Here is a 23510-nt window from a genome sequence, read left to right as displayed (position 1 = left end):
CCCTAACAGCTAAATGACCGTACCATCATTTTTTTGAGTTACGTGGACGGTCAGCAGCAGATGAGCGGGGAATTCAGCCTGGAATGGTCAAACGACCAAAGTACAGACCACATGGGGAAGCGAAGAGGGGTGGATTGGGGAATTTGAAATTAGAAGAAGGGAATAAGGGATTCAGGGAAGGGCAATTTGGTCATTATAGAGGATGGCGTGCATTAACGACATAAAGCTCCATTGAAACCTGTGAGTCTGTGACCCTCTGCAGTGTATAGTCTCCTCCACTTTACTTGAATCATTCTGGTCGACTAGACCGAAATTTTGATATTAAATATGAAAATTCAACCGTCGAGATTGACAAGATTGACGAGATTTCGATCCAACGGACCGAATTCTCGCTTGATCGAATTAACTCAAGCAATTTCAATAACCCTCTACTCTCCCAGACACAGTATCTCTGCAATGTAGGTCCCCTAACCTGCAAGGCAGCGTAGCCCTTTAAAACCTTGGGCTTCTATACTTAAATATTGCTACAAATCTCAGGAGGAGAGAGAGAGAGAGAAAAGCTCTTTGAGGAAAAGGGTGGAGGACATGTCGAGATTTTTTGTTTTTTTGGGTAGAAGATGTCGAGATTTTACTCCCATGAAATCTTTTGGCATCGGTTACCAAAAAAAAAAAAGAAATCTTTTGGCATCAGAGTGATTTAAACTTTAAAGCAAAAGCGGGTAAAGGGAGATAGACGTCTGGGTACTCGATGTATTTTCATTTTTGTTATCCAGCGTCATCATCATCAGCTTTTGGCTTTGGGAACGGTGGTTTTACGAAAACTGCTCTGGTTTCGAGTGGGGGTTCTTCTTTTGCTCGTGAGGAGGAACGGTTAGCAGTTTTGTGAGTGTCAGCAAATTAAAAGGAGAGGCAGAGAACGTAAGAGAGGGTTTTGTCGGTTTTTTTTCTTACGTTTGGGTTCTTGGGTTGAGTGGTGGTGGTGGTGGTGGTGCTTCACGGTAGGGTCTGAGACTGTTGCTGGGTAGGAAAGTTGTTTTTGCAGTGCCTGGTGGCAGTTTTTGGGATGAGGTGGGTTTACTGAGCTTTTGGAGTTTTTAATTGTCTAAGCATTGGGGAGATGAAGTTTATGAAGCTGGATCCATGCCAGATGCATTTCAAGCTGATGGCAACTGTATTAGGTTAGACTTACAATCCTTTTTGTTTTTCTAACTTTTGTTCATCTCTTTATGAAAGCTTGTTCATTTCATCCCCTTCCCTAGGTTTTTCATTTCTATCCACTTTATTTAGTCTATGTTTTCGTGAACTCATATTCTTTTTATCAGCTGCAGTCGGTTTTTTTATTTTTTGTTTTTTGTTTATTGCTTCTAGTGAGTTCCCAATGATCTATCACGCCCTAAGTTGCTTAAAATGCCGGTTAATACTAGTTACAACTTACAAGTTCCTTTTGTGTATGTTTTTTTTTTAAGTTTCTTTCGATTTGAAATTTCTCCAGTTTCAACCGAAATTTATTTGTCAATTGAGATAAAAGCTTCACTGCAGTTATCTTCCAAGTGAAACAATCTAAATGTTCCCTTTAATTCGTGTTTGAGATCAAGGGGACTTTCACAAGGTGTAAGGCATATACAATTTCTTCTAGATCTAAAGTAGTCATGTACAGAGATAGATGTGGAATTAGTTTTGTTAATAAATAATATCTGATCACCCAAATCCTCCACCATAACCCAAGTTCTACCCTCGAGGTCTAACTTTAAAATCTGGAAACTTGTACTTAGAAATCCCGAGTCAAACTTTTGATACTCTATGACCATCAATGTTACAGCTCCTTACTCTTGGATGAACACCTAAAGTCACAAATTTGAGATCCAATTGTTTTGTAAGAGCATGCAAATTTCTGTTATAGAAAATAATATCTTCAAAATATGTTCCAAAATGGTCCCATAAAAAATGGGTTCCCCCAAGAGTCTACTCTTCATCCCCTGGCCTAGAGACGGCTAATTTGTTTTGGTGAGTTACAGTGATCATTCAATCATCCAAAGGATTTGATGATCTACAAACAATTGAACTTTTCACTGGATCAATGTCTGTTTCTTCTTCCGTACTGAACTTAGCAGCTTTTGTATTGATCTCGAGTAAAATGTTGGTTCCACTGGTCAATGTTCTGCAAATTATAATCGCATTCTTTTTGCAGCTCATTGTTCTCTCTTCTCTATTGGGCTGAAAACAATAGCCTTGTTTTTATTCTGAACAAGTCAACAACAGTTTGATGGTTCTTTTTCAGCAAGTTTACCTATGGTTGTAATCTAGAAGTTATTCTTACTGTATTATTATCTTAATATCATTTTTATTGTTTGTTTTTATTATTTGAGAATCTCCTTAATTGGAGTTGTTCACTTTGATTGGTAATTGTGATTTATTTGGTAACTAAGACCTGGAATTTTTACAAGAAAGTGCGTGGTTAATTTGTGAAGGTTCTACATAAAGGTCGACATGTCTCTGTGGTAATACTGATGCATATTGTTCGTATATGGTCCTAGCACTTCTTGACAATTCTCAACTAGCATTGAATGGGGTTGTGGTGTTTTTTTTTCACAAGTAATTCATTGAGCTTCTTTCCCATCCCACTGGGTAGTGATGGTGTCATCAAACATTGTCATTACTATTTGAGTGTTGGGGGTTTAGCTATTGCATCATTTAATCTAGTATGTACATTTATTTTCATTTATTGAGATCCCACAAATAAACTTCCACGATGTGGTTTGTTGGCTTCAGCTAATGAATCATTTCTCTAGATTTTTTTTGGAATGTGGCTTACCACCCCCCCCCCCCCCAAAAAAAAAAAAAAAAAAAAAAAAAAAAAAAAGAGAGATTTGTTTGGACTGTTGCTCTTGGTATGAAACATAAAACCAGATACATAGTTGAAATTAAGAGCCTTTAGTTATCTACAAAACAAAGAAAAGTTGCATTCAATGTAGTTCTATTTTCCCTCTTTATTAGTCTATAAAAGTGAATTCCATAACATTTGACTTTGACAAATACCAATACCTCATTTAACTCTACTAAAAATACCTTGACGACTGAATAATCCCTCTATTTTACACAATTCCTGCATCATTGACTCATTGTTGAGTATAACCATGTCTTGCTATGTGCTGACAATGCTGTCGGCAAAATAATTTGTGTCCGCCTCAAGTCTTTCTTATCTCAAGTAAGTAAGGTTGTGGTTGCTCTAAATGAAATGATGCCAAAAGACATAAACGGAGTTCATTTATTTGATGAACCAATCTGCTCCCTTACAACAAGAGTTAGAAAGTCTCTAGGGCTCTACACAAGTTTATAGACTAAAGTATACATGAGAGAGCAAAGAGCTCTTGATTGCAATGGCTACTTGTGTCATTAAGATACCATGTGGACTCTGAGGGAAGTATAGCGAGAGTACCATAGGAACCAAGAGCAAGAATGGAAAAGAAAAGATTCTTTTCTGCAGGCAGAAAAGATGATTTCAGTGCTGTAGGGATTCTTTGTCTCTCACTTCTCTGTCTTCTCTCTCTCAACTTAAGCATTTTATTTCAATTTAACTTTCCAAGTTCTGGTTCAACATGGCCAAATTCATCTTTAATATTCAATTTTTCCTGCTTCAGATTTGAAAGTTTATCCCCTCTGCTCCTTCTTCCTCCTCTTGCAAACCCCCACCGCCTACTCGCGCTACTAGCTGCCACAACTATCTCCAGCGTTAAAAGAAAGAAGTCCATTTTTCTCCCACAGTTCTTCAGGTGAAACTTGAAATGTCAGTGGTATATCTGTGCATTATGAGCAATAATAATCTGGTGCTTATGGTTTGTGTATTTCTTGTAGGAGCTTGTGAACAGATCTTTCATCTTGACGACTTGAAACTTCTGCTTCAAATTGGTTGGGTTTCTTCTTTTCTACTTCGCCTATATATATATATATATATCTGTATGTGAGAGCCACACACGAGCGGGAGCGAACGAATCGTTTAATCTCCTCACCATTGATCACTTGATTTTTTTTTTTTTTACCACAATGTGTGTGTGAGTGCCATGCACTTGTCTTTCGGTGATTAACAGAACGGGTTCTGCCCTGAAAGACGTGAGGGTCAAGTGACCAGGACTGTTGTGGTGACAATAAAATTTTTCTCAAATCTTAGATTTGATTAAATCATTGTTACTCCGAATCCTTCGGTGCACCACATGCCTTTTCCATATTAACTGATCTTACACAATCAAGATGCCCAGCCACTACCTACGTTGCCCTAATGCACATAGCAGACGAGACTTACTTGCAGGACTTTAGGACTGGCACATCAGATCATGTAGTGCTCAAGCTAATTAGTACACAGGTCTTATAGGGAATTTATGCCAGATTCATCCCGGTAACAAAGATAAAACTTCCTTTGAAATTTGTGATAAAATAGAAAATAAAAATTAAGAAATGAATATACATATGAAGTGCAGATGATGCATGATGTCAAAATTTAGAGGGGCCTAGGAGAGATGATAGAAGCACGACTGTAGGCTTTCATCCTCAAATCCTTCCTCTAAGAAATTAATATATACAAACAGAGGCTCTAAGATGATGCATGATGTCAAAATTTAGAGGGGCCTAGGAGAGATGATAGAAGCACGACTGTAGGCTTTCATCCTCTAATCCTTCCTCTAAGAAATTAATAAAAAAGAATATATACAAACAGAGGCTCAAGATAAGCTACATCTTAACCACTTAGGGTTCCCTTTCGGGATCCCCGAAGTGTTAACTAAATACTAAGTAGAGAAAAGATCAAAACATACCATTACGAAAGCTTGTCTTTATTTCTTCAAGAGAATGTTACAAAGTAAGAACTTGTAACAAGAGTGAGCACCATTACACTTGGAGAGCCAAGAAGAGAAAGAAACTTTACACACTTCTCTATTCTCTTCATCTCACACTAGATACTTCTATTTATAGACAAAGGGAGAGTATTATTCCTAAGTGCACATGTCACCATTACAAACTAAGATACAATGTACTATTACACTTGTCAAGTTATAACAAAGATGGAAGAAAAAAGTCTAAGGTACATTTTTCAGGGTACTAGAATACCCTTAGCCCTTTTAACTATTTACAACTTTGTCCACTGAGGTGTCACTTTAATGATTAAAGGAATGATTCCATGCAACACCCTCTACGCATGCAGCTGTGTAATTTGCTGGGGACCGTAAATTTGGGATTTCGTAAAGAACCACCTCGTGGCATTCCATGTAGTATAAAACTACTGTTTTCCACATTGAATATCTTAATTTTGGCCAATGCGATACATGTAGCAGCCTTCCTGTATGGACAATTGAGAACAAAGAAGGGTAAGGCCACATTCTACGTGGTTTACCAAGGAAACAATATTAGGAATCTTCCTTGACTGGGAAGATGTCATTGAAGCTACATAATTGTCCTTAACCCTCGATTCGGGCTATAACAGGATCCATGCTAGTACCAAGCATGAAAAACATTGTGTAAACTAGGCTAGACTAGTATAAAACCGGCTAACCATGAACACGGGTTACAAAACATAGTGTTTATCACACTTGAGTATGCTAAGATAAAAGTATGCCAGGCAAGAACCCTGTTTATAAAATATGGGTTACCCTCCTGAACCAAACCAATGTGGAAAACAGTAGTTTTATACTACATGGAATGCCACGGGGTGGTTCTTTACGAAATCCCAAATTTACGGTCCCAAGCAGAATACACAGCTGCATGCTTAGAGGGTGTTGCATGGAATCATTCCTTTAATCATTAAAGTGACACCTCAGTGGACAAAGTTGTAAATAGTTAAAAGGGCTAAGGGTATTCTAGTACCCTGAAAAATGTACCTTAGACATTTTTCTTCCATCTTTGTTATAACTTGACAAGTGTAATAGTACATTGTATCTTAGTTTGTAATGGTGACATGTGTACTTAGGAATAATACTCTCCATTTGTCTATAAATAGAAGTATCTAGTGTGAGATGAAGAGAATAGAGAAGTGTGAAGTTTCTTTCTCTTCTTGGCTCTCCAAGTGTAATGGTGCTCACTCTTGTTACAAGTTCTTACTTTGTAACATTCTCTTGAAGAAATAAAGACAAGCTTTCGTAATGGTATGTTTTGATCTTTTCTCTACTTAGTATTTAGTTACACTTCAGGGATCCCGAAAGGGAACCCTAAGTGGTTAAGATGTAGCTTATCTTGAGCCTCTGTTTGTACATATTCTTTTCTATTAATTTCTTAGAGGAAGGATTTGAGGATGAAAGCCTACAGTCGTGCTTTCATCATCTCTCCTAGGCCCCTCTAAATTTTGACATCATGCATCATCTTAGAGCCTCTGTTTGTATATATTCTTTCCTATTAATTTCTTAGATGAAGGATTTGAGGATGAAAGCCTACAGTCGTGCTTCTATCATCTCTCCTAGGCCCCTCTAAATTTTGACATCATGCATCATCTGCACTTCATATGTATATTCACTTCTTAATTTTTATTTTCTATTTTATCACAAATTTTAAAGGAAGTTTTATCTTTGTTACCGGGATGAATCTGGCATAAATTCCCTATAAGACCTGTGTACTAATTAACTTGAGCACTACATGATCTGATGTGCCAGTCCTAAAGTCCTGCAAGTAAGTCCCGCCTGCTATGTGCATTAGAGCAACGTAGGTAGTGGCTGAGCATCTTGATTGTGTAAGATCAGTTAATATGGAAAAGGCATGTGGTGCACCAAAGGATTTGGAGTAACAATGATTTAATCAAATCTGAGATTTGAGAAAAATTTTATTGTCACCACAACAGTCTTGGTCACTTGACCCTCACGTTTTTCAGGCAGAACCCTGTTCTGTTAATCACCGAAAGACAAGTGCATGGCACTCACACACACATTGTGGTTAAAAAAAAAAATCAAATCACGTGATCAATGGTGAGGAGATTAAACGATTCGTTCGCTCCCGCTCGTGTGTGGCTCTCACATACGCGCTATGTCATCCACGCACTTATGATGGTATCATATATATATATATATATATATATATATATATATATATATATATATAGAGGAGTAGAAGAACTATATGGTTTAATCCTTTCTCCTTGGAAATGGGCTTTTCCTTACATCCTTTAGCACATTCTTATCAGTGATTTACTTCTCTTTTTCTTTTGTCTAATGTCTTTGGGGTTCTTATGAAGTTTTCATCCTCCTCAGTAACAAGAGTAGAAGATGAAAATGAAGATAGAAAAGACAAAAGATAGGCCATTGCTCCTCATTTATTTAGATCTATTCAATAGATGGCCCTTTTTAGTTTCTTCTACAATTATTTTAAGGATCCAAGGGGTGCATATTCATTGTTCTTGCACTTTTGATATGTTGTTTTCCTTTCTTTTTTTTTTGGCTCCATTGTTTACTTACTGTTCACTTGTAGTGAGTGTCTGATAATTGCTTGAACTTGTGTCGAGAATGACCCTCGCTGTTTATGGGTTTGTTCTCTTCTATTTGTGTAAACTATAATGTTGGAACTTCTCCTCTTTTATTATTTTGGGTTAGGATTGCAAATTTGAAATTAGACTATATAAAGGTATACAGGGAATTTTATATTTTCAGTCACACTGTAATTGATGTAGAGAATCTTCAGATCGGCCCGTTTATTATTGATATTGTTTAAATTGGTCCTTATCGGGCAGTAATTTAATTATTTTCCTTCCAATTTTACCTTGAGTACAAGCATTTTGACTTTGCCCAGTCTTTGTTAGTTTTCTTGAGCAACGTTTAGTAACTCTTTTTTTGTTGTTTTGTGTGATTGGGGGTAAATTGTGAAGAAAATGAATCATAGGAATTCTACCTGCTTTAACTTATGTTGAGTTTCACTCTTTTGGTGTAGCTAACATAGTTTGTATTATTGCAGAGAATAGTCAAGTTCTTTTATGTTGGTGCTTAAGAAAGACCCTCTTTGGAGTCGATAGGTTCGGCAACTACGGTAAGTATCTAATTTTTTTAGATATAATTATTTCTTGTTTTTATTTAGGAAGATATATTTTTTTGTTGTCCAAAAATTCTAGCCGTCAAATGAATGTGAACACAAACCATCATGCGGACAGTGGAGAACCCATTTTGTGATGTGGTCCCACATTCTTGTTAGTTTTCATCACCGTCATGTCACTTTCATCAAAATGCCGAAGTCCCAACTGATGCAAGTTGGTCTCATTTGATCTGATCAGATCATAAACTTAGGAGCTTTTATTATTTTTTGTTTCCTTTGTTTTAAAAAAGGTTTTTGACTTCATTTACGGGCAGAGACGGGTTCAGGGCAATATTTCTTGTTTAAAAAACTTGCATATTTCTTAGATCTGCAGATTTCTTATGGAGCTTTGGGTTCCAGTAGGGGTGATCGATATCTCACTTACGGCCGAGACGGGTTCCAGGGCAATATTTGGGTTGGAGATAAACAGGAACAAGGTTATGTCGAGAGCGTCATGGTGGATTGGAAATGGTCTGCTGCAGTTGGCTTTGAAACCTATACCGGAGAGGCAAGGAGATGACGGGCCTCTGGTACCAATCTGGGTTCAGTTACATGGCCTTAGTTTCGGTTGCTTCGAGTATGGAATGATCTTGAAGGCAGCAAGTGCGATAGGGAAGGTTGTGGATATACAATTGGAGGTAGAAGGTATGAACTTACCTGTTGATTCGGCTAGGGTGAAGGTGATGCTCAATTCTAACCTTCCAGTGAAACTCTTCGCCCAAATCCAAAGTACAAATGAGGAATGGATTCACGTTCAAGTCAAATATGAACTTTTGACGTTGGGTGATATCTGCGGGAAGATCACACACTCAGCGGGGAAGTGTCAGTCAGCCGGTACGACAGGGAGAAACGAAGGTGGGTATGGGGGATAAGATTTGCAGAATTCTTATTACCTCTCCAATAAGATTCGGAAAGGATCGGTTGTTATCAACAAAGGCGTTAGAAGATTTTCTAACTCTGCCAGGGATGGTGAGAAGAATGGGGGCAGGAAGTCGATGGCAAGTGAAGGACGGCTCGAGTGGAAGTCGATGGGATGAGGACTCTGTGAAGAATCGCCCTATTCCGGTGGAGAAAAAGCTGGAAATAAAGAAAGTTCAAGAGAAAAATCAGGAAAAATTCAAGGAGAAAATGAAAACTTTAGGCCATGTTTGGTTCCGCGTTTCCCTGGAATCAGGTTCCAGGGAATCATGATTCCAAAAAAAAAAAACCATTTGGTTTATGCTTGACTCGGAACCCTAATTCTATTGGAACCTGCTTTTTAGTGTAAAAACCCGATTTCATTGGAAACCACCTCTTGAGGTGGTTTCCAAATAGAATCACCCAAATCGAACCATGGTATAAATTTGGGAGACTCGAACAGAATCAGTATTATCGTGCTTTTCTGTATCTCTAGGGTTCAGCTCTTGCAGAGGTTCTCTTCCGTCCGTCGAGCTCGAGTGCTTGGGTTCGTTGAGCTCCATCAATTTGGCTTCCATTTCTAGCTTTCTTCTTCCCATTTCGCAAATGGCGTCTTTTTGGTTGGGCGTTCGGGGGGGTTCTTCCGTTGGGGCCGGGGGTTCTTGCTCCCGGCCCCGAGCTCTTCTTCCCATTTCTGCAAATGGCGTCTCACTCCTTGCTCTCTTCGTGCAGGAAAACCAAAAATGAAATACAAACAGAGACATCCAGTGGAGTAGAGGAAGCAAGGCTAGCTCGATCTCTCTCTTTTTCAATTTCTTGGGTAACCTCCATCGATTTGGCTTCCATTCGTAGCTTTCTTCTTCCCATTTCTGCAAATGGCGTCTCACTCCTTGCTCTCTTCGTGCAGGAAAACCAAAAACGAAATACAAACAGAGATATCCAGTGGAGTAGAGGAAGCAATGATAGCTCGATCTCTCTCTTTTTCAATTTCTTGGGTAACCTCCATCGATTTGGCTTCCATTCGTAGCTTTCTTCTTCCCATTTCTGCAAATGGCGTCTCACTCCTTGCTCTCTTAGTGCAGGAAAACCAAAAACAAAAGAAACAACAGAGACATCCAATGGAGTAGAGGAAAACTAAAACAAGCAAGGTAGTGTTCTTCCAACTCGCGGGGAAACCTCAAGTTATAGCTCGCGAGTCGCAACTTTTTCACTTTTTCTTGCTCTTGAATACCTCTTAATTCTCTCTCTGTACTTCTTTTATATTTTTGAATGTCATCCATTGAATTTGTAACTTTAGATTTTTATTTACTTATTTATATTAAATCCTTTAATTTTGATTTACTCATAAGCTGGTCTAAATATTCAATCCTTGCTTTCAATTTGGCACATCAGATAGGGTCATCTCATGTTTGAGAATGAATCTTGGTTTGCTTTCTATAGCTTTTGTCAAATGTATGGTGAGTTTATTCTTCTTCCAACTGTTCAGTGATAAGAGAATAAAATTTGGGTTCTTTGTTATGGAATTGGGCACATTTCAGGTTGTTAATTTTGAATGGGATGGTTATTATGGGTTGTGATAAGATAGGGCTTTGGAGAAATCAATGTGTCAAGAAAGATATCAATCTTAGGGTTTTCAATGGGTGAATGGTTTATAAGTATGTTTGGTCCAGTTCCAGGTTTTCTGTTGGTTATTTATCTTTGTTTTGTTTTATTTTTTCTAAGTTTCGTTCTTGAGTTGGGTTTTGTTAGTCATCAGTTGGGGCCTATGAGGTGAACCATTCAGAATTGGGGTGACCAGTTATCTGTAAATTTTTTCAAAATCTAATCTTATTAAGTGGTTCGTTAAGTCCCAGTTTCAATTGGTTGGTATCAGTCCTGTTAATCTGTTTTGGGATTGAATTGACACCTGTTAATTGTGTCTACTCTCTACCATGTACAGAATGAGCTCTGAGTGTGGCTTTTTGAGCAACCCCCTCCCCCTCTTTTTCTTCTTGATCATGTGGGCCCACATCTCAGAGTCCAATTGTCTCAAACACTTGTGGGAAAGAGGAGGAACAGACTGAGGACATGTAAATTTTCAGTGGAAAATTTGGAAAGAACTGTGGAATTGGGATGATAAAAAGAGATGATCCTGTTAGGTTCAGTTGCATGTGGCATTTAGGGAGCCATAGGTGAAGTAGAATCAAAGGCTGGATGGAAGAAGACCATGGAACCAGGACACAGTGGACCAGCATTGCCAGGCCTGTTCAAGCAGGAACAACCAACCAAGCTGGTTCTAGAAGGGCCAAAAAGAGACCAAACCACTGTTTGTGTCATCAGTGTGTCAGCCTCATAGTTGACTTAAGTGAGAATAATCTTAGAAGATCTATGGGACCCAATATTAGATCACATGGAGTTTAGAAGTTTATTTGGTTTCTTTTTTAATTTTTAATAAACATCAGTTTCTAATTCTTATGTTACCATTTCATTGAGTTGCTACTTGCTATATCTTCTTACATTTTCATTTTAAGTGTTAGATCATTTCTATTTCTTTTTGAATCTTTAGTGGCTGTTTCCTTAATAGAACAGAATTTTAGAAGAATTGAAATAACAAGCCATGTTGCTGTTACCTATGGCGTAATCCATAGTCAACAGCTGAGATAGCCCATCCATTTACCCCTTCTCTTCCTTCTATCTTCTCTTCCCTGTTCCCTTTGCTAATCGATTCCCTAATTTGTTACTGTTGCTGTTACTGCCACGAGCTGTCGTTGAGAGCCTCTTGATAGAGCACCAATTGAAAAAATAGACTGCTGCTGCTGCTGCAATCCATCAAAGAGAGACCTTCTAAACCCTGTAGAATTGCTAAGGCTTAGTTTCTCCTGCAACTTTGGGTATCCAATTTCTCAGCAATAAGAACTCTGATCCACTAGAGACTTTGAGGACATTCAGAATCTTAGATCACTAGGAGCTCCAGTTCATCCCTGATCTGAAGCCCAGGGTCTCACTGGTTTGCTTTTATTTTGGTTTTGTGCCAGAGTTTTCTACTGATTTTATGGGAGCTTGAACATCATATTTGGAATTGTTATCCTTAGGTTTACTGTCTTACATTTATTTGTAGGTGGTTTCATAATATTGCATCTGTTTCATGAATTTATGATGTATAAGAAATAAAACTTGGATATGTGGAGATGATGGTTTCTGATATTAAGAAGGGATGAAGAAGTCTTGGGTTTATGATATATCATAGACTCTCTTCTTTCTTTCTTTCTTTTTCTTTTTCTTTCATTTTTATTTTATTTATTTATTTATTTAATCTATATATATTTTCCCTATAATTACATTTCAGGCCCAAGTCCGATACTCACCTTGCTGAAAAATGGCTTACCCAAGAGATCGTGTCTTCCCCAACCGCATTGAGTTGATAATTATTATGGTGGCCACTGTGGTTGTCATCATAATGGACCGGTATATAAGAAGATACCTTAGGAGGGAACCATATAGACTAGATGGTCGACGTGGATTTCTTGAGACCCAACGTATGATTGGTGGCACCGAGTGTATGTGTCGTGAGCTAACAAGAATGAGCAAGAAATCAATTCATAGCTTGATTCATTTGTTGCGTACGATAGGGCTCTTAGAAGACAACAAATTGGTATTAGTTGAGGAACAAGTGACGATGTTCCTGCATTGTGTTGCACATCACATTAAAAATTCAAATCTGAACCACAATTTTGGGCATTCTAGTGAGACAATTAGTCGACACTTTAATAAAGTGTTAAACGCAATGATGAAACTGCACCCATTACTTCTAAAACCCCCTAGTCTCACCACATATCCGAAGATAGCTGAGAACCATAAAAGCTTCTACCCATTCTTTAAAGATTGTGTTGGAGCGATTGATGGGTCTCATATACCAGTGTGGGTCTTGGATGAACAACATAAGAAGTTCCGTGATAGAAAGGGTCAAATTACACAAAACATTTTAGCTGCATGCGACCATGACAAAAAATTTACATATGTACTTGCTGGTTGGGAAGGGTTTGCATCTGACTCTCGCATTTTGGATAATGCTATTCATAGAGATGGAGATGGAAAATTAGTTGTTCCACCTGGTAACTACTATCTTGCGGATGCTGGTTTTGCCAATCAGAGAGGTTTTTTGACACCATGTCGGAATGTTAGGTACCATCTCAAGAAATGGAAGAGGGGAAATCAAAGACCCAAAAATGCAAAGGAGTTGATTAACTTGAGGCACGCAAGGTTGTGCCATGTCATAGAAGGTGCTTTTGGTTGGTTGAAGCAACGTTTCCATACATAACTCAAGTAAAGATTGTTATAGCTTGTGTATTGCTTCACAACCCCATTTTGAACCACAACACTCTTGAAGAAGAGGAGGAATGGCTTGCTGGGGAGGGGACGCAAGGGTTAGGGACCACAACAGGTTCCTCTTCTGCACCTCACATTGTTGAAGATGAGTATGATAGTGAGTCTGATGAAAATGAAGACCACGACAACATCCATCTAGGTGCAGAAGCATTTCGAAATGGACTGGCAGAACAAATGTGGCATGCATACACAACCAAAGTTTATGATGATGAAGACATAGAATCGGAGAGTGACAATGAGTCAGAATCAGACAATTAAGTTTTAACATTTACTGTTTAAAATGAAGTACATTAATTTAAATGTATGTTTTTGAGTTTGAAATGTACTTCGATTTGCTTTAATTTTCTGGTTAACTTTGTAGTATAATTGTCACAATATGTTTAATTCTACTGTTAGAATTGCATCTCTATTTTAATTGTGTGGATTTACTATGACCATCATTTTGGTATTAAGTATATCATATGTTTCAGGATGTCAACGTCTAGTGTAAATGATGTGACAACTTCTTACTTGAAGTATAAGAACAAGAGATGCAATTGTGGGAAACTTTCAGCCATCAAAATTTCAGTCTCATCCAGGCATCCTGATAGGTTGTACCAAGGGTGTGAAGACTTTCCAAATGGATGCTCTTTCTTCCGTTGGTGTGAGCCAATTGGAGAACATCACACACCCTTAGAGACATCCAGTGGTATGCAGATACAACAAGATGTGGATGTGGAAGATGTGTTGAAGTCTCAAAAGAAGAATGTGCAACATCTGAAAATTTTAGTTCAAGATATGACCATGGTTAAACTATTACAAATAGGACAATTTGTTGTGTGTTGTGTAATACTATTTATAGTTGCTAGGCATGGTTACTGATTTGTATTTTAGAAATGGATGTATTTTGTTAAATTAATAACTCTTTTGTTGTCAGATATACTAAAGCATTTTGTTTTTATCTTAATTATGTGGTAATCTTTTTGTCATACATTATGAAATTATGGTGTGGATTTTTGTGGTAGCATTGCATCATAACTGCATATATACATGTACTTTGTCACTCAATTATATTTGTACCAGATGGAGCCTGTAAATGCGTCACAATCATGAGACAAAGACATAGCATCGTGGCCAACAGACATATCCCTCACACTCTTGGAGGAGTTCTTACAAATCCATAGAAGTGGTAGAGATGGAGACAACGGACTCAAGAAAGAACATTGGATGGAGATAAGTAGAAAGATACATCAAATGTATGGCAAACATTATGATTGTGATCAATGCCGTAATCATTTTCGTATCTGGAAAACTAGGCTCCGTGCACTTTCAGATTTACAGAAGCAAAGTGGTCTTGGTTGGAACAATAGTGAAATGAGATTCGATGCTGGCCCTCACTTTTGGACTGATGTCAAGGTAACAGTTTATATTCATAAACTATCATTTGTCAATTCACAATACTATATGGTAACTTCTAAGCTATAAATTTTTATTTAAAATTGTAGAAAAAGGAGCAGAAGTATTGGAAAGAGCATTCTGTGCGTCAAATTCACCTAGATGTTGCTGCAGCCTTAGGCAACGAGATTGCAACTGGTCATGAGGCTGCAACTGCTGCAGATCTTATGAATGACTCACCAATCGAACCACATGACCAAGACACCCCATTGCATGGGATTGGGATAGACAATTTGGGTTTTGACCTTGATGCTAATGCAGCTGAAATACCATGCAACCAAGGAGGACAAGAGGGGGGGTGCCAGTTGATCTCGAGGTAGACCACGGGCTGATGATGTCTCTGGACAGCCTAAGAAGAAGAAGAAAGGAGCTGATAAAGTTGTGAGTCCGTTGAAAGAGATATCAGGTGCTTTGAGAGAGTTGGCCAAAAGTGTGGGAAAGGAAAGAGAGGAAAGAGAGGGAAAAAAGGGTAAAGAAGAACTTGTTTGTGATGCAATTAATGCAATACCAGAACTTGACTTGGAGACCCGCCTGCTTGCAAAAGATATATTTGCAAAAAATAGCCAGCTGGGAAATGCACTACCAAGTGAGAAAGAGGAGGATAGAGCAACTGTTATCAAGTTTTACTTGGATAGATATACTTGATGAGGTTAAGATATGTGTTTACTGTTTTTCATGCATTTGTCAGTACATTCAGTTGAATCATATTCGTTATTTATGATATTTTATTGGTTTCAGGTATCCTCTTTAACGCTTTAGTTGGACAGTTGGCTGTGTGAAGAATCTTTTGACGGGTCACAAGCCCCAAGGGACAATTTACAAGATGGTTATGTTTTTTTTATGAACAATTGCTATTTACATTTGGTGCTTCTTTGAATTTGGAACAATTGGTACTTTTCTTACTGGTTTGTTTTGCTATTGTTGGTTATGTTAATTCACTATTGTTGGTTATGTTAATTCATTGAGGCCCGAATGGAGTCTTAAGAGCTGTCTAGCTCTAGTTACTATGTATATGCACAATTTCTGTTTCTTCCCCCTCCCTTCACTTGAAAACAATGTATGCAGGTTACTACAGATCATTCTCTAGTACTAACTAATCATGGGTCATGATTTGATTTGTTAGATGTTTTTATTTACAATATGATGCTTGAGTACTTTGGACAATTTATAATATGGTTCAGTACTTTAAACAATTTCTGGGTTTTCATGAGGATGACCAGCCATCTGTCTATATACTTTTTCTACCTTGAGAGAATAGTTTATCCCATGGTGTCAAGCACTTGAAGGTTCATCAAATGTGTTACTGGAAGGTATGTGTTAGATTCTATTAGGAGTCTAATAAGAGTTTGTATAGGAGTTAAATTAGAGTTTGCATTCATGTAAACTTCTATTTCTTGTAATAGTCTACTTTCTACTTTATTATAAATAAAGGGCTTGAGATCATGGATCAATAAGCCATTCTACTATAATCGTTTCTTTCAACATGGCATGAGAGCCTAAATTCGATTATGATCTTTTTCTTCTCTTTCCTTTTTTTTTTTTTTTTTCTCTGCACTATCTTTTTCGTTCTTGTTTTGCATTCGATTGGGTTTTTTTTCTTCTCGTTTTCTTCTTTTTTGCCAAAAAGGGTAATTTTAATCGACCCCTGGTTTGGTCCAGTCCTTTTAGTCAAAAAATCTTCCTTTGATATGGCTCCCTTGGGTTTTTAAAATGACTAATTAAGGACAAATCATATTTGATGACCAATACCCTTATGGTTGGTCGTTGTATCATATATGCCATTTTGATCTGACGGTTTATATTAAAAAGAAAATTTTAATTACAATTTTAATCTTTTTATTTTATTTTCAAGGATCTTAAGAATTCAAATTTACAAATATATACCCTTGATTTCCACAATGGTGATTCATGACCATGCCTCATTTCACTGTCCAATCACTGCGTTTAACCATTTTCAATCCACCCAACCCCTCTTGTCTGATTATATTTGATCGGATCTTTTACTTCGTCGAAGACCAACATCAAGCTGGATCGAAGATGAGGTAGGTTTGGGTGGCGTTGGATTTTCCCCTCGAATCGTGCATATTGATATTTTCCATGAGACGATCTTTCCTTGCAACCAAGCCTATCTTCCCAAAATTCTACCTTTTTCTACTTATCCTATCTAGTCTCATTTCATTAATAGAAAGCTCTGAGTAAAACTAGAAATCTATGGCCCCGTTAATCTCTCGTTCGAGTTCATTATCGACATGTTGCATTGAAAATCACCCGTGCTTTTCATCAGCGTTTGGATTGATATGGGCTAGAAGAGCGAGTATGATAGATTCAATGGAGTTGCGGACATTGCAGATACTAAGAAGATTTTCTCTCGTGTCACAAACAATGGGTGCCGAGATGGGAGCCGTAATATTGACCGGTTGCTCTTTCATCCATGTCTCGGTCTTAGTAGCATTACGTTGAGGACAATTAGGGTTTTGATGAGAATACCATTGGGAATGTGATTTTATTGGTTTTCAATCAAGGGTATAAGTTTGTAAATTTAAATTCTTAAGATCCTTGAGAATAAAATAAAAAGATTGAAATTGTAATTAAAATTTTATTTTTAATATAAACCGTTAGATCGAAATGGCATATATGATACAATCTTGACCATTGCACCATAAGGGTATTTTAGTCATCAAATTATGATTTGTCCTGAATTAGTCATTTTTAGAAACCTCAGGGGAGCCATATGCGAAGACTTTTTTTGGACTAAGTGACCTGGACCAAACCTTAGGGGTCTAGATGAAATTACCCATATCGGGAGAGAACCATCACCGTGGTTCTAACCCATCGACCTTCTTTTCTTTCTTCTTTTCGGTTCCGTCCTTTTTTCTCTCTTTGTTCTTTGTTCGTGACTCTGGTTCGATTGGGGGGAGGAGGGGGGAGAGACGCGATTCCGTTGCTTCCTCTGTTTTGTTTTTGCTTTTTCTTTTGATTGATTAGAAGAGAAATCACATCGCACCTTAGGCTCCTAATTTTTCAAACCCATCGCCTTTTTCCGCAGTTCTTCAAGTTCCCCGCACTAAGCTCAATTAGAAAAGACCAAGAACGGAGAAAAAGGAGGAGCCCCCCTCTCATCTTCTTCTTCTCGAGTTTCGATCATCGCTCCTCCTCCACCATCGAACCGGTAAGTCTTCAATTTTTCGTGTGGCGTGTGAGGAAGAATATATCGTTGGTTATTTTATTTGGTTCAACCTCGGTTCGGTTTTTAGCTTGGTTTGGTTCGGTTCTTAGCTCATTATCCAAAATAGACAAACCATATTTTTCCTTTTTGTCTTTGGTTCTATTAGCCAAAAACCGGGACGCAGTTTTTTCTCTAGTTCTATTAAAAATATTAATAATTATAAAAAAAAATATAAATAAATAAATAAAAAAAGGAGGAGAAAAATTGTCTGAGTTGTTTGGCTATTGCATTCTGCGACGTTTCTATTACTTCGAGAGGGTGAAGACTGAAGAACTGCAGATAATTTTGTCAACATGACAACTATTGATGATACTCCCCCACGATCCGAATATTTTTCCACTTTTCATTCTCTTTCGGTAAGATTTGCGGCCAATTACTTGATCGGTCTTGATCCGCTACTTGACTATTGCGGAAGAGGACTAGTTGGATACATTACGGGCCTACTATCAAACCCACTACCGCAAGTGTTTACAGGATAAATGGATATCAAACGACTCTCTTATTATGTCATTCCTTTTGAATTCCATGCATCCAAATATTGCCGGGGTTACCTATTACTTGATACCGCACCCAAATGGCTGGAGGCTACTGAAACATTGGACGTTGGGGAGATGCACGGTTTATGAGATACGAAAGAAGCTTCATGAGACTACCCAAAAGGAACTAACGTGGCCCACTATTATGCGAGTTGCGATCTCTTTGGCAGAGTTGGATCTTATGGGGATTATCACCCCACTAATCCGGATGATGTGGCACATATAAGAGTACATTGATAAGATTCGGTATTGTTCTGGCGGGTTTGGCGTGGAGTACGATCGATCGAGTGCAAGTCTTAGTCGTTCTCCCTTTCCTACACTAAACGCTTATGCTCTTGTTCGGTGTGAGGAAAGTCGTCGATTAGTCTGCTTCATACTCCTATTATGGAGAAATCAGCTTTACACTGCTTCGCATTAAATTTGATCCGGCTAAGGAGATTGTCAGTGTGAGCACCGTGCACAAACCATATCATACCAAGGAAAATTGTTGGAAACCGCATGGGAAGCCTGCTGATTTTGAGCAAAACGAGCACAAAGACGGGAAAACCAAAGACTAATATTTCGAGCGTTTCCACCACACCCTCTCGCAGATGTTGGTTTTCGCGGAGGAGTTCTCTACTCTGGACGTATTATGCGTCTTCTCGCCGGTCAGCCTCGACCATCGCTTCCTCTACTACCCCTACCAACTCCTACCTAGCCACTTCGGATCCGGGAAGGAGATTGGTCATGGTAAATGGACTTTATTTGCTCGAGCCGATTGGAGGATCTACTTCTGCTTTGACTACATCTTCTAATCCGGTCCATTTGGTAATATCAGACCTTCATTAGTGGCACCGTAGGCTCGGTCAACCCCCTTTCAAATTTTGTCATTTTCTCTAGATTTGTTTTCCTGATACTTTTATCTTACCATTACAATTTATTCCTTTCCAAGTTTCCCCATTGGAATTTCCTTTGTTATTATCTTCCCACGTGTAACGCTACACGTGAGGGGGAGATTAAAGATGTCTACAATTCAAAGCCTTTCATGTAGACTTCCTTATGTAGAATTTGATCTGTATTACCTTTGAAAGTTTGTCCCTTACCTTCGCAATCTTCCACTTTGGAGATCTAACATTGCTATAGAGCTATCTTTTGACTGCGAACTTGATCTCTCGTTAACCTTGGAGATTTGCCCCTTAACTTGACATCTTCCCTTCGGAGATCTAACCTTGCAAAGGACTTGTCGTTTGACCTTTGCAGAACTTGATCTCTATTACCTTTGGAGATTGTCACTTATCTTAACAAATTTTCCCCTACCTTTGGAGATTGTCCCTTGGTAAACTTTTCCTTTAAAGATCTAACATTGCTACAAATCAAAACTTTCACTTTGGCTGTTTTACCCTAGCTATTGTTACCCCAAAAATATATTTTCCCTCAGATTTGTGCAGAAATTTAGTCTTCTCAACATTTGAAGATTCTACTTTTTTACTTGGGCGTTCTTCCTTGGAGACATAAAGTTGCAGTAAAGATGAGGACAAATCAAATGGAAGTCTATAAGGCAGACGTAATCTATAAGTTTGAAGATCAAATTGCAGATGTTTACCTGGACGTGTTTTATACTTTTTGGTCAAGTTGGACATGTGTGATATCCATGCCTCAACTTGAGGGGGAGTGTTGGATTCTATTAGGAGTCTAATAAGAGTTTGTATATGAGTTAAATTAGAGTTTGCATTCATGTAAACTTCTATTCCTTGTAATAGTCTACTTTCCACTTTATTATAAATAAAGGGCTTGAGATCATGGATCAATAAGCCATTCTACTACAATCGTTTCTTTCAACAGTATGCAATTGGCCTGTTTTAATAATCCTTTTGACTTCATGTTTTTCACTTTTTCTTGCTGTTGAATACCTCTTAATTCTCTTTCTCTGTACTTCTTTTATATTTTTGAATGTCAGCCATTGAATTTCAACTTACAGGACTACTTTCTGGTTCATAAGTTGCAAATAGAACTGCATTTATTTGTAACTTTAGATTTTTATTTACTTATATTAAATCCTTTAATTTTGATTTATTCTCTTTGTAGTCCTGGGAAATCAGTTGGAGTGAGTTCGATACTACTAGGCTTGGTTCTGGTGGGGAGAGCAGCTTTTGTCTTTCCATTGTCATTTTTATCCAACTTTGCTAAGAAGGCTCCTCATGCAAAAATTACCTTCAAACAGCAAGTAAGCTGGTGATTTTTTGCTTTTTCATCTTTTATTTTTTCTGTTTCGTTTATTGGATTTTCATCCTTTTTAACATTGACGTATTAATTGGCAATTTTGATCCTGCATATTACAGTATGGTGGGCTGGTCTCATTCGAGGAGCAGTATCTATGGCACTTGCTTTTAATCAGGTAAATTATTTCTGTTTCATCTTATTAGTTCAAAATGCATAATTGGCTAGAAGAGTGACAGATCTGTCAAACCACCAGAAACTTAAGACAGTTCAATCTCATTATTAAATAGTATATACCTTCTAATCTCTCTATTTCCATCTTGGGTTCTTTCAAATTTGCTTTCTTATTATGGTTTTCTGATTTCTTTTGAACTTTCAGATCATCTGGTATGGAGCATGGATGAAGAGATCTGATGATAAAAGGAAGCTTCTTCATGAAACTCTTGTAAGTCTGATCATAATCTGATTCAAATCTTCTTTACAAACAATTGAATTGGAAACCAAACTAAGAAAGGATTGAATATTCTGTGCCTTTCTAGTTGTCCAAGTTGCACCAAATATCTAGTATGGCAATCTTGTTGGATGATACCTTCTTCAACGCTTACGCCGGCGAATCGAAGAATGGTTTTCCGGCGGCAAAATTCTCTACCGACGACACCATTTTGGTGAACACAATGGACTTGAGATCAAATGGGTTTGAAGACAACCTCCCTTACTTGTGTCTGGCACTGTTCAAGTCTTATTTCTTGAAGATGGAAGGATTAGCTGCTGGGGTTTGCTTCAAATGTACTGATGAGAGACCAAGGGTTGCATGTCTTTATGTGTGGAAATCACTTGAGTCTTGCTACTCATGGCTTCTCAATTCTGACTATAGAAATACAATTCAACTCTACTTAGAACCTTTCTCTCCTAACATCAAGTATGATATATTCAAAGTTGTTTATGTTAATAGTGAGGATGAATTGGATTTAGAGTTCTTCCACCCAAGAGTTCTGGAGATTGGAGGAGGAAGTGATGATGAGGATCGGCAGAAGCAGGAGTATGAGACACAGTTTCACTAAATTTTGTAAATTAAAGTTAACAAAGAGATACACAGATGAAGTTAAATTACAGTTCACTTTTTCTCTTTTCCCCAAGATTTTTCTTTGAGATTATGCAACCCTGTTGATTGATTATTATAAAAAAAGCAAACTGAAGTTAGATTGGGTATGGTCTCCTAGCTAGATCACACACTGAGGGTGTCAATTGGTTTGGTTTCAGTTTGATTTAAGGCATAATCTTTAAAAAAATGTTAACCTATTTGGTGGCGGTAAACAGAAAACCGCCACTATTTGGTAGTAATTTACCAGCGGTATTCACGTGTAACGTCACTAAGTATGACTTAGTTACACTTTAAATATGTTGAATTAGTGGCGGTTCAAAACATACCGCCACTAAATGTTAGTAACTAAATAGAAGCTAATTCGCGGCGGTTCCATAATCCCGTCACTAAAAAACCTTAAATGGTGGCTGTTTTAGTGTACCAATCACTAAATATAGACATTTAGTAGTGCATATTGATGGCGAGGATCCTGTGTAGAAACCATAAATATAGAGGTAGAAGCTCTGAGAGGAGATGATGTCAATGAATTGGCAGAAGCTTTCATCAGGCGATTCCGTAAGAAGTTACAGAATCACAGTAGTGAAGAAATCCTGAAGAAAAATATGATCTAGTCTGTATAGTACTGAGAAGGATAATATAAATTTGTGCTTACAATAAAATGACATATTTAAGGGTTGTTCAGTATCAAGAGCTTCTGGATATCAAGTGGGTTATTAGTGCTCCAGTTGCAAAATTGGTCAACTATACATGTTTATTAGCCCTCAGTGTTGTACCCACATTTCAAAATTGATTGTAAGCTTTTTATATTAAATGTCTTAGTGTGAGCCAAAATGTTAAAATATTTACCTGTAATTGAAGGTGACAAAGGACTTATGTTAGATGGCCATACATACGTGGCATGGAATTTTTTTTTTTTTAATACATGACAAGAAAAATCACATTCATTTCAGAAGATACCTCAAGGGGAGGCAGATGTGAAATGTCTATTTATTTTTGTACAAGATTTTCTAGAATGTTATTTTTTTTGAACCCAGTATGTCAAGTTGTTGTTGGTGGTGGTTTGTTTAAAAGGCTGAATCCACTCCCAGAATCAGGGTAACCAAATAGTTTTTCAGACAAATTCACTTTCAAAATCAAGGTTACCAAACAGTTTTTCAGACAGATTTACTTTCAGAATCAGGATAACCAAGTGGTTTTTCAAACAGATTCAGTTGTCAGAATCAAGAGAACCAAACAGTTTTTTTTTATAACAAATATGATTCTACAGAACCTAATTCCACAGAATCATGATTCTATAGAAACATGACTCTGAATTGGATTCCATAGAATCGCGGAACCAAACGTGGCCTTAGAAATTCCAGAGGAACAAGTCAGCCGAGAGTTTCCAACGATTCCTAAGGACTCTGAAGGGGTTTCTAATATGTTTCAATAGGCGATGCTTTAAAAGGATTTGGATAAGGATACTGAAAGTCCCTTGGTCATTGGTGCAGGAAGCAAGGGCAGTGATCAGGCGGTGACTGTTCAGAACAAGAAAAATCAAAACAAAGTAAAAAAAACCATGGATGACCACCAGGGCAAGATGCTGATCTCGTGGGAGGTTGGCGGTGAGCAACATGTTTTTGAACGTGAAGAAGGAAAGGGAAAGGCTGAGAAAGAAGGATCGCGAGAGGAGGTTGGTTTGCTCAAATCCGAGCAGCAGAACCTCAAAAATATTTTTAAATTG

At 37.8% G+C, this 23510-nt stretch overlaps 1 protein-coding gene across 10 annotated transcripts; it reads left to right on the top strand.

The window, feature by feature from the left end:
* The first annotated feature begins 525 nt into the window (after window positions 1-525).
* On the top strand, window positions 526-22659 carry LOC149002833 (uncharacterized). Of its 10 annotated transcripts, XM_089137638.1 has the most exons (10): window positions 526-1178; window positions 3639-3770; window positions 7918-7989; window positions 13764-14688; window positions 14778-15376; window positions 15466-15553; window positions 20554-20692; window positions 20808-20863; window positions 21065-21130; window positions 21225-22659. In XM_089137638.1, the coding sequence occupies exons 8-10, from the start codon at window positions 20843-20845 to the stop codon at window positions 21744-21746; spliced, it is 609 nt and encodes a 202-aa protein (XP_088993764.1). In that variant the 5' UTR covers window positions 526-1178; window positions 3639-3770; window positions 7918-7989; window positions 13764-14688; window positions 14778-15376; window positions 15466-15553; window positions 20554-20692; window positions 20808-20842; the 3' UTR covers window positions 21747-22659. The 10 variants fall into 10 exon arrangements, with proteins under 10 accessions (XP_088993764.1, XP_088993757.1, XP_088993766.1 ...); XM_089137631.1 differs by lacking the exon at window positions 3639-3770 and having other exon boundaries at window positions 527-1178; XM_089137635.1 differs by lacking the exons at window positions 526-1178; window positions 3639-3770; window positions 7918-7989 and adding exons at window positions 9631-9748; window positions 10011-10076.
* Window positions 22660-23510: the final 851 nt, after the last annotated feature.

The sequence above is a fragment of the Hakea prostrata genome, chromosome 10 (genome assembly GCF_041222555.1).
Source record: "Hakea prostrata isolate BN-2017 chromosome 10, UWA_Hpros_2, whole genome shotgun sequence".
NCBI classification, from domain to species: Eukaryota; Viridiplantae; Streptophyta; class Magnoliopsida; order Proteales; family Proteaceae; genus Hakea; species Hakea prostrata.
This window is presented reverse-complemented; position numbering and strand designations above follow the sequence as displayed.